The sequence below is a fragment of the Channa argus genome, chromosome 14 (assembly GCF_033026475.1).
Source record: "Channa argus isolate prfri chromosome 14, Channa argus male v1.0, whole genome shotgun sequence".
Lineage (NCBI taxonomy): Eukaryota > Metazoa > Chordata > Actinopteri > Anabantiformes > Channidae > Channa > Channa argus.
The window spans coordinates 17,319,486-17,336,350 of NC_090210.1; the positions used below are offsets into that span (position 1 = coordinate 17,319,486).

Sequence of the window (16,865 nt, forward strand, 5' to 3'; positions counted from 1 at the left end):
GGGATTTAACACAGATTCAATAGCAGTTCTCCCGTTTAAAGAATTTAAACATGAAATCATATAAGACCCTTCTGCAGCGGCCTTCGGTGGAATCACTGCTAGATAAAAGCCAATGGGCTAAAATTATTTACAATTTATATAATCTGCCAATGTGTAATCACTAATTTCAAAATATCCTGTGTTTGCAAACCATGAGCCGATTATTGGACAATAGACAAATAGAAGGGTTCCATTACAAAGGAGCAACACATCCAGACTGAAAGACAGAAACTCTTCAGTCCTGGACTGGGTACCAAACTTCAATAATGGTACTGACCGTGTCATTCAGCACCACATTTCGATACCTTAAGAGTAAATCTCATGAAAGTCTGTAAGTGTGCAGCCATAGACACAAACCTTGTACATTTTTTCTTAGAGCATCAGTGGTTTATTATCATCAGGTAATCTGAAGGTTGCCAGTTTGTGTCAGTTGATATTGACAAACAATTGTGTAAGTTGAGCTAAATAGACAAAATTTCTCATAAAACTGCTTTAAGTGGAAGAATAAAAAGATAAAAAAATAGTCTCCTTGTAGTCCTCCTCTATAATGAAAAGCTGTGTGCACTTCATGAACAGCAATGGGCAAAAGAATTTTAGGAAAAAAAAAAAAAAAACACAGCTTTTATCAGAAAAACACTTTCGTTAACTTAAACATTTCTTTGCTCCAGAAACTGAGTTTATATATGTGATGTAGGACTATCGCTTCTGAAAACTATACTTTAGCTTTAATGTGGCATATGCACATTAAAGTGATGCTGCATTTATTCTGACCTACAGTACCAACGGTCCCGACACTGTGTCATACTGTAGCATCAAACTGTGATTTGGATTGAGGAATAATCCTTATGTTTCCAAGAATCTGACTCAGAGACAAAAGGCAAGCTCAGATTAAAGAATGCTTAATGAAAAAAAAAAGGTTGACGTTAGAGCATAGATTTTAGACCAATAACAAGTAACATGCTGCATCATTTACAAAACAGTACTGTATGAAAATCACCTTTCATGTGCCACTTACAAAAATAAAAAATAATTACATAGCCTGTTGTAAATTAAATGCCATAATTAAACATAAACTTTGTACCTATAAGTGGAGGTTTTTTGTGAGGTAGTGTTCAGATAGTGAAGAATATAAATAATATATGTCTATTGATAATATCAGCCTATTTATAAGACATGGGTAACATCAATAACCTGGCTGGCAGTGTCGAACTCAGCCTTAGAAATGGCCTCGTCTACGGCTTCCTCTGCCACCCGCAAGGCCACAGTGAGCGTCTCTGCCATGCTGTGCTCTGAACACAAAGAAACACAATCACTTGTTTCGTCATTATCTGAAGCTGATTCACTCATTGCATCCTTTCCAATTTTATTTTTTTTTTTTGGTTATGGCCCTGCATCACTAATCTGCCACTACATTTACTCAGTTTCTTTATACCGACAGCGACATGAACATCACACTGCTGCAGCTTTTCCTTAGTGTTTGCACTCACTCATCCTGTTAGTGCAGTGAAGTGGGAGAGTGAGGGCAGAGCGAGACACAGTAGCCTCAGACAAACACATGTTTATGATGCAACTGGCCACCTGCTCCAAAAAAACACTGCAACCAGCATGATTTACAGTAACTTTTCATTTCTCCACTGCTTTATGAGCTGTAACATGTTTTGTCCATGTCCACACAAAAGCTGTACAATACGGCTTCATGGATTCATGAGAGGATTAAAGACCCTCAAATAACATTGAATTGGATAACATGGCTGCAGAAGGTCAGTTGTGGTATCTTCTTGTAGAAAATGATTTAAGCATTTACTATAGGAAGATTGGATTACAGAGAGAGGGCAACTGCCTCAGATGAGCCAGGTTCAAAGTTTATGGGAATGAACAGATTAAAAACTAACTAACATGGAAATGGACTTAACGTCATCTCCAACATTATCTGTTTATTTTATGAATCTGTATAAAAACCAAAATGGAAAGGGTATTAATGTGATCCAGGGAACCAGTTTTTGATTTGGAAAGAGCCAGGCAGCAGGTTCCCCGTTTCCAGGCTAAACTGAGCTAACGCTTCATGTTTACTGCTCGGATTAGATCACAGACTCTAATCCTAAAGTTCAAACATTTGCATTCATACATGCTGAATATGTCAGTTAACCATTTTAGACATGATGCATTTTGACTCAACTTAAAACCAGGCTGAGGTGTGAAAATGGCAGTGCAAATCAAAGTATTAGCTGCATAACTTCAGTATTTCTATACAACAATTACTACAGCCACTTACTTAATCACAACTTCTTATCTCATTAGTTAGGATCATACAGTACAGTGCAATAATTCTAAAATGTCCGAACCTTCACTTTGTCTGTAGAAGGTCGAGTCGCTCTCACAGACGCTGCCCTCATTGCAGATGCTCTCCTCATATGCACTTCCCTCTGCACACACACACACACGCACACACAGGCAGATGTTGACACAAACATGAAAACACGGATACATTTTACTCCTGCAGAATTAACCTTTCATACTGAAACTGGGTCAGGGTAAACTTAAATTAGATGGAGGATTAAGTGGAAGAGATTAATAAATTAATAAACAGTAAAAATGAAAGTGTGTCAACTGGTCATGCTCATCTGGTGTTAATGTGTCGCACTGTAGCACTTTTCATTTGTTAAGTGCATGTTAGAATTCTGTGATTTACTTTGTTTTATCTTGTGGATTGTTTTGGACAGAAGTAATTTTACATTTTAACACCAAACAAGAACAAAATAGGAAAGTTTAGCAGAAGAAAAAAAAGGAAAGATATTGCACAGTGTAGTCATGTTCATGTTTTAAACAAGAATAGATGTGATACCTACTGTACAGTATCTCTTCCTTTAAATGTGGAATTTAAATATCTGACTTGATTTTAGAGTTGGTTGCGGCACAGCCTTTGTCCTTCCAGCCCTGGCTGAGCTCTAGTCACATCATGTAAATTTTATATATATATATATATATATATATATATATATATATATATATATATATATATATATATATATATATATATATATATATATATATATATATATATATATATATATATATATATATATATATATATATATATATATATATATATATATATAAAAAAATGATATGACACACTAAATTCCCATAATTGGTTGACATGGTCATCGTTTTGACCACAACTGGCCTCGTGAGTGACGTCAGCAGATGACCTGACCTGTTCAGATGTACGGAAGAGTACACAGGGTCACTTCCAATCATTTTAAGTGAGGACTTAAACCAAGTGACATGAACGGTGGATTATTCTGAAAATGCAGAAAGCAGTCCAGGTCAGTCAGGCATGAGGCAAGACAAACTGGGGGTCTTTATTTTTTTGTATTTTTTTGTATTTCATGCCTTTTTTCCTGATCATAGTGTGTGCAGACATCTGCTGTGTTAGGACATCTAATGGGTCAGGACACATTTAGCCGCAGCAAACGGGCATGAAAGACTCAGCACAGTAGCCTAAGGTCACAGCAACCCTGAAGGCACCACGAATCTCCTACAGAAGCATACACGAGTCGGTATGTTTGTCACTGTGAATCTACAGAAACATAATATTGATGTGTATCGTACAGGGGTCAGTATGGGCACACTGGTCTGCTTGTAGGGACACGGTTCCACGTGCAGCAAACTGTGAAGTCTTGCGTGTTATAAAACCTATGGATCACGGCCAGCATTAAAAGTGTTGTTAAGCCGAGTCCTGTCCACCACAACATTAACACCATGGGGTGGTGCTGATGCTGTGGCTGATGGTTGTTCATTCACAGTCGTTGATTAAAAGCTTAGAGTTGGAGTCATTCTCGACACACTGGAACAATAAAAAGAACTGAAAATAATCAAATATAAATTAATCTCTAACTTTAGCGTTCACTGTATTTGCATTAATAACACATTAACTGCGGATACAGTATCTATGAAGCATGGGGTCCAATCAAAACTTATTTACACCTAGAATCAGGATCTCTTCTGGATGTGTGTTAAAGATAAAAGCTGTTTGTATCGGTCAGAAACAAATGTACCTTAAGTGTAGCTTTAATTTAAGGGTCTGGTGGAACTCATAGGATGAAGCCTGAATGAATTACAGGTTTTAATATTTGCTGTTGCAATGCAAACTTCACCAGATATTTGTTTTCTTCCTTGGTGTTGCTCTGTCAAGCCTCTACAACACAGTCCAAACCCTTAAATTACAGCAGACAGTCTACACGTGCGCATCTTTCCTTTCCAAACCCACCGCGATGGCTTCCAGAGCCAAAACTGTGTCACTGTCCAAATACATACACACCTGACTGTATGTACTGTTTATTTTCCATCCTTGGTGCTATTTTTGTTAAGCAGTTACTGTGGGGATGTTAATGTCATGTCTTCTGGTGTGCGTGTGTGGAACATGCCTGCCTATGCGTATGTGTGTATAAATGTGGTATAAAGGCACATCCACCGTTTGCATCCACCCACAGTACATGTAGCAATCACAGTTTTAAGAGGTCAAACTTTTTTATGATGAAAGTCAGAAAAACCAGCATAACAATTTGCCGTTGCTGCATCTTCTTTTCTATTTTAATATCTTCTGTCAGATGCATCCAGTAATCCTAAGGAGGTCTGACATCCCCAGGTTTCATAGTTTTTTGTCTTTATCACCCTTTGTTGCTGATTCATTAACTGAATTTACAAAAAAAGAGATAAAGGAACAAAGGTCTAAAAGACTGATTCGTGATTTGACATTAATATCGATTTTGCCACGTCTACATGAAGGCTACTCTCCTGCTTCCATCCTCTGTTCCTCAGGGTCATGTACTTTTGCTTTGCTCTTCTGAAGACAATGTCTCTTGTGAGCACTGTTTTACTGCATCATAAACCTCACACACGATGGTGCCTATAGCCACAGCCGGGAGTTCCCAGATGTCATCTCTATTCATTCTGATGCTATTTGTGCAACTCAAGCATTGTTTTTATGCAGAGTAACGTTAGCAGGGGCTTTCCATGAGTCTGACTCTGCACAGTGGATTTGACAGATGAATCAGTAATAAAAAAATAAATAAATAAAAAAGGTATGATACAGTGAGTGCTGAGAGTGGGTTAAAACACAGCTACATAAATCAGAGACGCTGAGCGGTGGCTTTGTGCCAGCACACATCAGTTGTCCTCCCACGCGCGGGTCACAGCTCTGCGTCATGTGCAGCCAACAGCCTCTCCTCCACAAAACGCATATAATTCTCTGAAATCCCTCGTTTGTTGAGTTTGTTGCACCGCCTGTACTGCTCTGTCCCTGACTAGACCTACATGCGGGAGCTTATGCTGCAGGGTGAACACACTAATTCAGGGCACTGTATAGTACTACGAATGCATTTTCAGCATGGGTGGCTGCAGCAAAGATGCCCCTAACCCTGCCTGTATGTGCACCACAAGCCATTGAGCTGCGTAGGCCTGGAACACTAGTGGCAGACAGAAACAGCTTTCTCTGGACAATATCTTGTAATTTCAAACTATACACCACAACACCTAAGAATCAATGACTTTCAAATGTGGAGTTTGCCTAATGTGTCCAGTCTACAAAGCTTGATGTTAATTGGGCAACTTCTGTCAAAATACACATTCGGTTCATTTTTAATATTAAAATATTAGTGTTAGTTTCATGACCACATATCAGCTTCTGGGAGGTTCCTTAGCCTCAAATGTATAAAACAGAAGATGCACATGGTAAATGAAACTGTAAGATAAGTCTATTTTTTATTATCAATCAATCCACCAATTATATTCTGTGTGAAATCGAACATTTGCTTTTCCACGTCATGAAATGGCATAAAAAAATCCTTTACAGGTTACCAGAGACCATGTTAAGGTTCTAAAATACTTAACAATGGAAATCCAATTATGCTTAATTTCACAGAACATGAGAAGCTGGAACCAGTAAATTTGCCCTTTTTGATTAAATAATTATTTACAAATGATCAAAATAGTTAATATTTCATTACACATAGATTTAGAAAGCAATAGATCAACTAGAGCTCTACATGCATTAAATCCAAATATATTTTTGTGACACCACTAGGGAAGTTGAATGCATGCACACAAAAGCTTAAATACTTTATAATAAAACCCAAGTACAGCAGCACAGACTCCCTCATACAGAGGAAGCAAACAAACATTAATAAACTTGGAGTCTGGCAGCAGCCACGGTAATCTGCTGAAGTTATGTGAGATGAAAGCTACACAGTAGCTAAATCCTCAGCCCGGCTTCCTGTGCTTCACTGTTTTGAAATATGAAACAGCAAAAATCAGACAGCAGAAAAAAACACAAATCTAGTTCATGTAGTCGAGCAGACGCCGTTTCTTTTACAAACTGGCCATGTACTGGATTTTAATGCTCTTGCACTCATGTTTTTTTTTTTTTTGTTTGTTTCCACTTATGTATGTGTCGCATGAGCCAAGTTGACCACTAAGCTGGAACCTTTTAGCCTAAACTTTACTGAACTTATAAAGTTAATGAGAATAGCTGCATTCACAAAGAGAGGGGTTTACCTGTAAGCTCTGACAGTGCACTGTGCTCCGCCAGGTGTTTCCTGTAGAGGGTCTTCAACACTTTGGCGCTGCCAAACCGCTTGAAGCGTTTCTTCACATTAGCGTAGAACCACTCTAATGACTGTGTCTTCAACAACCTGAGACAAACAGGACAGCAGTGTCCTAGCCTATTATCTTAAATCCTTGACATTATTGTTAATGATATTAATATAAATGAAATCCCTCTTAATTGAGTCATTAAATGTAATTATATGATTTATGAACAGACATTAGCAGCTGGAGACTTTGTCCTTTCACTAACCCCACATGCTGATGCTGCAGGTACAGTAAATCCTTCATGTTAAACAGCAGGTGGGGAACTGTACACAATTATCTTCTGGTATCAATATTATTAAGTCTTAATATGGAGTCATTATTCCTGAATTATATAAATAACACACATACTATAGCACAAAACACAATAATGTATGTTCTACACAGTGATACATAATAAACTAAACACCGATTAAAAGTTACACAGACAGAACATTTCTACTATGACTTTGCTTCCTGGCTTATGTTCGATTTGCATCAACAATTACATTTCCTCCAAATCTCTGACAAACCATTGACTGAAACTACATGTGGAAGTATTGATTAGTATGACTAATCAGATCAAATCTAACCGCTCACAGATGCAGCTCAGACATAAACAATCCGATTTTAGTCCAGGTTTGAGCATTGTTCTGCATGGGCTGAAACTCTGCAGCCTAGTAAAGCTCATCCAACCTGTGCACTTTATAGTTTGACTCAGAGGTACAGAACACATCCAGCTGCAGGCAGATTTGCAGCTTCTACTCTGCAGCTAACACACATCATTTGCAATACACTCACAGGAGCTGCTTCATAAAGCCTGTTAACAGGGGACTCGTGCCTGAGGAGCAGGTCTGCATATTCACAACAACGCTGCCAGTCCCACTCCCTCCATGCTTGAGCTGGACAGTTACACGATTGAAATATTTCAACAACTAAGTCGTTTATTTTGTCTGACTGAGCTTAATGAGATTGGGAGAGAAACTTTGAAGAACAAAAGAACTGGAAATGCAAATACTGCAGTTTGGCAGATTTTCTGTGTTTTATCAAGGTGAGAGCCAGAAAACTTGATTTGCACGAAGAACAGGCCATACAGAAAAAGAAAGGTCATGTCAGAATGTATCACCTACTAACTACGTAGACATCTACACAAACAACTGCAGTGCAGACCAGACAAAGTCAAAGGTGATTCCTTGTTTAAGTTAAATAATCTCTAACTGACCGAAAGTGAAAGTGAAGTGAAATGTTGTAAAAAAGGATGATTGAAGTTGCTGCAACATTATTTCTAACATTTCCCTGAGACACAGTGAAATGAATGAATATTTAAATTATATAAAATTATATTACCATTAGTACGAAACATCAAACCCCACTGTATTGTTCTGCAGATCACTTTAAAGAGAAGTGAAGTAGAAGTTTTTGGGGTACAATGTAGCAGAGGGGAAATGTAAACCAGTTTGTGTAAAAATAGGAAAATGTCTTTTTGTTGCCACCTGTATGAAAAACACTGTGGCCGACAGCAATGAACACGTATCAATAAAAGAAATAAGCTGAAAACACTAACTGCTCGTGTTGTTTTTTTATACAGGAATGTTTTTTACTATCAGAACAAATTGAAATATGACACATCACTGTGTGTTTGGTGGACTTTAAGTTAGGATAAGTTGTGCCTATTTATGGCTAAATGGATCCATCTTCCAGCACAGTAAGACTGCAATATGCTTAATAATGCCATAACCTCATTCATAACTTATACTTGTTGTATGTGGTGCACACCCAAGAACACAGACTACCAACTACCCTACCTGGTCTTTTGGCAGGCGGAGCAGAGCCAGGCTTTGTCCTGCTTGTTGTAGACCCGGCAGGCCTTGCAGATGTTGTAGTGGCAGTCGCAGCACTGTCGTTTGGGGTTGAGCAGGAAAGTGAAGGATGAGCAGCAGCGGATGCAGCAGCGCTGGTTGAAGCAACTCTGCCGTGACAGCAGGAGGCAGCGACTGCCCTCCTCGTCCAGCTCCTGCTTCAGCTCACTGTGGGAAGGAGGGGGCAGGGTTGGGAGGAACAGAGAAGGGGAGGTTAGAGGGAGAAAGATAGTGGAACTAGGAGTGTGTGTGCGTGAGTTAAACAACATTAAAAATAGAGAGAGTCAGTTTAAATGTGTGTGTTGAGGATCAGGAGTGGAAGATACACTTCATCTCTGTAGATAACAGTCATGGGTTTACTGTGTCAAATAGGTTGATTATCATGAGGACAGACAGACAGACAGGCAGATAGATGGACGCACAACCATAAATCCTCTTCCCCTTTAATGAAAATGGAGCAGAAATTAAAGTGGTTTTTCAAAGTTGGCCATTCCATTTCACAATCTTGTAAACATCATCCCATCAAAAGGGAAAATTGATTGAAAAAGCAGCTGTACCTAAAAGTTTAATCACTTAATGCACATTATATATTCCAAGGTGTCTTTAAAGTGTCATAAAGAGAAATTTGTGTTCATAAATGTATGAATATTTACATGGAGCTTTTATCTTTCCGCATTAATTCACAAGCCACCTGCTGTGCTCATGTAAAGGTTAAAGGAGGCTGGGCTGAATAATACATCAGTGTGTTTCTCGACAGCAGCAGTTTTTCAGGCTAAATGGCTCCCGATGGAAAAATATCAAACATTTTTAATTCCTTGAGCCAACATCTGCATAAGGTCTAGTTAGAAGCTGGTCTGGGTCTGGTCTGAAAAACATTATTTTCACATCAGGTCTGAATATGCATCAGCCATGACGGATTCATTTATATGCGTTTACTAGTGGAGACTGACAAGATAAGGACAGAGGCGAAAAACGAGCCTCTGTACAAATAGTCCATTTTTAGTTTAGGTTTTAAAATCTGTGGAATCTTGTAGAGATAAACGTCCCCTCATTGATCTACAGAGTCTCTAAAGTCCCAAATGTGAAATCTGGCTTTTGTTTTTTAAATCTTGCTGGAATGGGTTATTTGTGAGCGTAAGTTTAAAGGCATGTGAAGACTTTACATACGGCTAGACTACGGTTAGACTCAACTCAGTCTCCTAAAATGTTCCTATACGACTAAACTGCAAACGCAAATACGTGTAAGTTGTTTTACAGGGAACGTCATTGATCGTGTTTTGTATAGCTACATTCAGGACATGTTGACAAGTCCCAGTACGTCGATAATGAACATATCACTGCCATGATCTTACCATGGTGACACCCAGTGCATCACAATCTGCCCTAAAACATATCCCCATCTTGTTATAACGCACTGAAGTATCTTGTGTGTACCATCTTGTTTTCAAGATAAGACAAGAAAAAATTAAAACATTTTAAAAAACCTCCTCATACAATCCAAGGGGCCTTTTGTTTCTTTTGATGAAACGTGGACTTTTCTGACCACAGAACGTGTTTCCAGTGTCTGTGGATAAATCATAAAGACTGAGCAGTGTTTCATTGTTTAAGAAGACGTGGTTTTACTGTTTTGGCCACCGTATTTAAAACCAATCAGGTGGCCAAAACATTTGAACCACATCTTCTTAAAATACACATTTTTACCTCGATAATAAACACAGAGTAGAATTATCGCCTTTCTGACAGTTTCAATGTAACAACTGAGAAATTATGACCTTGTAAAACTAGTGCCAGAGCTGCTGTACTGTATTGAATTAAATTGTACAGGTGGTCATAATGTTATTTCTTATCACTGTATAGTGTCTTTTCTAAAATAAAATATAAACTGTTCTATAAAAACTGCTTCTAGTTCAGTGACCCAGAATATTCTGTCTACAGTGGTTTCAATCAATTTTAAGTGCTTGTAATCCGCGTGTTATTTATACAATGCACTTATCAAAAACCATATACTTTATTAAACCATCATCAACTATATTTTCACTGCATCCCCTAGCAGCCCACCTCCTCCCCATAACCACCTGATGCTGACGGTCAGTCCAGGTGAGTCAATTGTAAAGTGGCTTATACCTCAACCAGCATCTAGATCAGATTCTTCTTAGAGTCTTCTGTATCTTATTTGAAACCTACAGGACAATCGTCAACCTAGTCAATCTGTTCACCGAAGATCTTTTTTTTGGTCACTCAGGGGTCTTATGCACAATCTGTTTTAACAAGGAGAGGTCAGTAAAGAGAGTACAAGGGATTCTTAAAACAAAAAACCACAAATATGCAGCATCTCTCTCTTTCCAGTGTTTTCCTTTTCACTCATGAGCTTTTTCTTTCCCTTTCTTTGGACGTTCCTGTGTAGTTTTTGTGTTGCAGACTCTACTTGTCTGTTTTGCAATTTGCACACCTCCACAAGGTCATGTACTGTGATGCAGCAATTCATCCAGAGCAGCTCTGAGATAAGTAACAGCTCTTCTTTTCTTCTTCACACACACAGTACTGTAAATAACAAGATTTGCTGTAAGTAAACTCTTTTGTAACAGTTGTAGAGTTAGAAAAATCAGAAAGATCACAACTTACAGTAATTGCTTTGGTGACGTTATGTGGGGATTTTTAAAAACAAAATCTTTCAGTTGTAAACATAATAAAGATATGACAATTTAAGTGACAGTTTCAGTGGTGTCAGTAGTAGTGATGCATTTCATTTATTTTGTTATGTTTAGTTTTGTTTTCCAGTGACCATTTGCATCATGGAGCAACAGCCTCAAGTTGAAAATCTTATTTATTCATAAAGTGAACAAGATCTCTGATACAGCAATTGAGCATCAAACAATGTTTTTATTAAGGCAATAATGTTAAGTTTTGGTCAGAGAGGGCTGATCCTGTCGACGATGTTACACAGAGACTCCTAAATAAAAGTACTTAATTAATCCAGATGGCAAATGGTGGTTTTATGTAAACCGATAAAAGAATGAAGGAGGCACACTCTTAGGAAGCCCTAATAAATAGGCAAAGAGAAAAGGACAACAAGGGTGGATATCATTTTACCACAATGTTTCAAAGCCTTTATGCTGGTTAACATAGTAATTTCACACATCCTACAGATTCCACTTGCAGCCTTTCTGTTTGAGAATTAATCTGTTCCAAACTGATTATAACAGTTCCGTTGTATTAAAGAGGTGTATGATGTTTCAGTTATCTTTGATATAACAATCAGTCTCAATCAGCTCTGAGTCAACTACCAGCCCCTCTGTGCACGAGGAACTAATGGACTGTATTGTGCAACAGCAAAAGTGAGCGGCAGCAACAATCAACATTACAACTACAGCTCTAGTACGCTGTCTGTGACTCACTGCTATTTGGTAGTCAGTGAGGCTCCAGAATTTTATGTGTCTCAGAGGGTATTAGTGCAGAAATTAAAAAGCTGAATGCATAAGATCTCACTTAATCATAGGAAGCAGGAAAGTGCGCAACCTGCACAACATGAGGAACTTTCTTCATCTGAAAATGGTGTTTTCCTGAATGTGTCATATATAACAGAAGTGTTGTAAATGTGTAGCTCATCATTTAGCAGCTTAGATTCTCAAAGTGCTGTAATTATAAAGCTTATTATACAGAAATACATCCTATCACACAGGGGAATTATCTGCTAGACCTGAAACTGGTATCGATGTCAAGTGCACATCTAATCATATCTGATACAGTAAACAACAACAAGAGTAGCTGTAAATAAGAAGTTAGAAAAGTAGAAAGCTCACCTCTTAATCACTTTGGATCATGTTGCATAATTATTTACCCAAATAGTTGCAGTTACATCATCCAAAGTGAATTAAGTCATAGTATTAGTGCTTATTCCATCTGAGAATGGGTCAATGGTTTAAAAAACAAAAAACAAAAAACACCAAATCAACTGTTGATCAATATCTATGCGCTTTCTGATTAGTTTCTCATGGTATTCAGTCTCCTTTTTGATGATTATTTTGAAATAGAGATATGGTGCGTATGCTATGCTAATCTTAATATAGTGAAGCTTTCTTGACAGATACTCAGAGAACAGGACTGACAGCAGTGTTGAGAAATTCACCTCTAAAGGTTTTTGAGCGAGGCTCGTCCTTCTAACCAATCAGAGACAATCAAACCATGTGCATCGCATGCAGATGTGAAATGGTGCCGTGTGTGTATCGACACACCACAGGCTTTGTCTTATGCTACAGCTAACTTGTTTCCGACTGTATGTTTGTTTAATGTTTAGCCTTTTATGTTTGTATGTTGGTGCATGGATTTTAAATTTTCAATTAATATTTTCAAGAAAAAGTAGAATTGTACATTAAAGAATATTTGCCAAGCAAGTGCGTACTAGCAACATCCAACTAGCAAAGCAACTGATCAGGGAAGATCTGCAAACCATAAAGGGCCCTATTCACCTCAAGTAGTGGTCTGAATGTTTTACCCAAACTGGAACCAGTTAACACCCACTGCCTTTACAAAATGCATGTGTTTAATCAGTGCTACCTGTGAATAATCTGTATTGCCAAATGCTATTACAAAAATTTCTAACACATTGTTATCGTAGTGCAAAATACAGAATATGTGGCCTCAGCCAATTCCCACAAGGCCGTGTGTACTATTAAATCTTAGGGAAATTACAGCCATTAAGTTCATCTTAATGTGTGTGGTCTAATTTCTTATCATTTGATTGGGTCTCCTGATGCTTACAGTAAGCACAGGGATAATGTTGTGTGAGGGAAGTGTTATGGAAATCGAGCACAACGAGTAAATGAGTGAGTCAAAGTGAAATGACGTAACCACGTTAATCTGAGCCTCTGAACACTGACTTTGTTTAACACGCAGACAAATCATTTCCGACTATTGTGTGTGGCTTTCAGGTCAGGTCAGATCAGACACCGCAGACGTTAAATCCACCCCAAAAAAAGCCTGTTGTATTTGTGTTGAATACAAGACGTAGCAGTTTTGAGGAAACTAGTCTGAGTACAGCAGGAAAGGGCCGTCACTTCCTGCCCCGCGTTTTGAAGACAGATCACAGAGCCGAGAGGCAGGATGGGAAATCTCCACTGAGCATCAAGAATGCCTTGAATGCGAGGTTCACAAAAAGACCCAGAAGAGGAGAGTAGAAAGAATCCTCTAAATGTCCACTCACTTTTATAACAAATTTAGAGTCATATCTATTCTCATTTGGTAGAACTAAATTTAGGATAATGTTGCTTCTTAACTGTCATATATGTGTAACAAAGAATATCTGCAATACACATTTAATTTGTCATTGTTGTGGTTATAGGTTTAAAGTAAAATGTCCAACTTTAAGTATTATCCTTTAAATTTGGGGCAGCAGAAACAAGCTGTGATGTTACCTTATACACTGTCATAGAAAATTGTTCTGATGTTTATGGGAGTCGCTGTTCTTTTCCAGCATATTGACCTTTGGGGTTGCGTGTCCAGTACATGTCCAGTGTTCACCTTCTCTATGGACCTTTGAAGAAACAATCTCACACTTTCAGCTGCTCAAAGTTCCAATATGTTCTGTAGACAGTCCCCAATTGTGTTTGTCTGCTGTGCTGAGGAGCTAGTATGTCTGCTTTACCATACAAATAAGACCATAAAACCAAAACCCTTCAAGACTCAAAAAGTCTCCAAAAATGCTCAGTCAGATCACATGTCACACATAGTTTGTGACTCAACTACTGGCTGTTTTAGGAATCAAACCTGTGACACAGCCCTGCACTCACCTGAGACGCTCTTGCTCATTCTGGCGTAGCCTCATGTCCCTCTGCACCACCTGCAGCACGTGCTCGGCCTCATTGTCCGTTAGTCCAGACAAGTCTATCTTCCGGCCCATCACTGGAACGCGTCTGGCTGTCATTCAAACTGAGACCAGACGGCTTGTTGTTTTCATCTGAAGAGGACAAAATATACAGTGCATCAAGGAAAAGTTAAAACCGTAAAACTCCAGGTGTGAAAAATGTTACTGGTAGACAGGTTTATGGTGTGGTGTAAACTACTGGGAGGAGTTTACTCTACCAAAGTACAAATTTAAAGGCACTTTTAGATTTATTTCAATATTTCAATTACATGCCCTTTTTCTACTTCTACGCCACTGAAGTTAATAGGTGTAAAGTGTATTTCCAGCTTGGAAAACTAAAGATAGAGGTAATTCATAAAAAGGGCTTCATCTGTCTTTTGAACACGACTGGTAGGAAATCAAACGTGTGGGAAACAGGATCCGACAAAGGAAACATGAATTGCAAATTACATAAATAGATCATAACAGCAACACATTCCTTTAGTTCAGCAGGGTTTTCAGCATCTCTATGTGAAGTATAATGAGAATTATCAATGTTGATGACATTAAAAGAAAAAATAACTTTTTTCTACGCCCAGCACTACTCGGGGCTCCCCTTCAAGCAATTCTAACTCTAGTTATTACGGCAGAATAAGATGCAGAATTCTAATCAAGTATAATTTACAGATCCTGACTTGGCCTTCTAACTTAGGATTGAAATACAGGTATTTTAGCTGTACTTTATGAGTTTTAAGGACACTCATAATTTCCTTTACTACTACTATGTAAACAATGGTTTATGATGCAGTGATGATGTAATGTCAGAATTTTTTTTTTTTTTTAAAGTGGTTGACTGCTGCTCCATTAATATTCATAAAAGAACTACGAAATGTGCCTCTCAAAGTAAACTGCACCCTGCCACTTCTCTCTAATTGTGCAGCTTTGCAGACCACCAGGCAGGTCGCACGCAAACAACCCTGGCTGGCATTATACAGAACAGCACTTAAAACTCTCTCTCTTTTTTTTTCTATTTTTGACGTCCTACAAGCCACTTACACGAAAATTCAAGGGTATTAACACTGAGCAGGAATTGGGATTTTTGCATTAGCATTCCTGAGGAGGAAATCTCTCTCTCAGACATGAGGTTGAAGCCAAAACTTTCCTATGACAGACGCACTCATGACAGCAGACGTCTGCAAAGCGCGTTGAGCTCCAGAACAAACAAAAGTACTACACAATTTTATATTAACATCATCTGGTTCGACTGTGAGGACTTTTTCTACCCTTTAATGCACTTTTATGATTTACTGGGATGCTTAACAAACATGGAAGCCTCTTTAAACTAGAATACATTTTCCCTAACGAACAGTCTCTCTCTCTCTCTCTCTCTCTCTCTCTCTCACACACACACACACGAAATGATTTAATGGATATTATTTTCATGCTGCTGACAACAAACAATGATACTAAAGATTTTTAAGAGTTTTAAAGCGTTTTTGTTTGGCATGTTGTCGTCTCATAACTAAATGAGGTCTAAAGCAACTCACCGATGTGATTCTGTTGCCTTCGTTGGTTGAAACGCCGGCCACTGTCGCGGCTGCATAGAGAAGGGAAAACACGTAAACAATCCCTTTAATCCTGTTGTGGACTGAGTGCGAGACAATGCCAAAAACTTACTACGGTCCAAAGTCACAAGAAGTCTCCCAGACGTCCTTTTAAAGTGTTTTCCTTCATTGACGCTGAGAATGCGGTGGTCAGGTCAGGTCTTACTGCGCAGCCAGAGGAAATCAGGACAAATAGTGAACGCAGTGGACATCTCTGCTGGACACATCAAAGTGGACAAAGTAGACGTCAAGAGTGCTACTTTTTCTTCCTCCAAATAAAAACTAGAAGATTTCAGGCAATCCTAAGGGAAAATATGTTGAAATTTAAATATATATGTCCACAGGTGCGCAAAATTGGGTTAAATATAGTTTGGAATTCTGTCACTGCGTCACAGTAACAAATAGGAGACAAAAGTAAGCAGGTAAAACTGTGGTAGTGTCCCCAAAACGACTACAAGAGCAGAAAGTTACAGAGAGTGAGAGGACACTGCGGTTTTAATGAGGTGCAGGTGTGCAGCTCGTTGCAGGGAGCAGGTAAGAAACTCGCTGAGGGCAACTAGTGGACAGGTGGACGATTACAGCGGTGACATATTTATTCTGATGACGTTGATGAAATGATTCTCTGACGGCATCAGCACAGGTTTGTAAATCCTAGTTTAATTAATACAGCTTTTATAACGAAGAGCTCTACTTTCTTTTTACTCTGATACTGTTTGTTTGCTGCGTTTGGCTGAAGGGCAGGTCATTGGTTTCTGACAACATCCATGGACTCCTCAAGTCTTGGCTCCTAATACTGACTTTGAAAGGTGAGTAACAGTAGCATTTTCTCATGCTGGGTTATCCAAGTGTTTCTACATTGTTAGGATAGTGCTGTATATGTTCACTGGCAGGAAACGT

The 16,865-nt window shown here is 38.6% G+C and overlaps 1 protein-coding gene across 2 annotated transcripts in view; it reads right to left on the reverse strand.

Moving 5' to 3' along the window:
- The window catches only part of myripa (myosin VIIA and Rab interacting protein a), a 25,269-nt gene extending 8,702 nt beyond the window's left edge, over positions 1-16,567 (reverse strand). Inside the window, exons 1-7 of one of the 2 annotated variants that reach the window (XM_067474249.1) lie at positions 16,042-16,567; positions 15,912-15,961; positions 14,312-14,478; positions 8,472-8,693; positions 6,595-6,731; positions 2,382-2,462; positions 1,231-1,328 (exon numbers count right to left, since the gene is read on the reverse strand). In XM_067474249.1, coding sequence (XP_067330350.1) covers positions 1,231-1,328; positions 2,382-2,462; positions 6,595-6,731; positions 8,472-8,693; positions 14,312-14,445 — 672 coding nt within the window. In that variant the 5' untranslated portion in view covers positions 14,446-14,478; positions 15,912-15,961; positions 16,042-16,567. The remainder of the gene's footprint in view (positions 1-1,230; positions 1,329-2,381; positions 2,463-6,594; positions 6,732-8,471; positions 8,694-14,311; positions 14,479-15,911; positions 15,962-16,041) is intronic. The other variant, XM_067474250.1, reaches the window with a different exon arrangement.
- Positions 16,568-16,865: the final 298 nt, after the last annotated feature.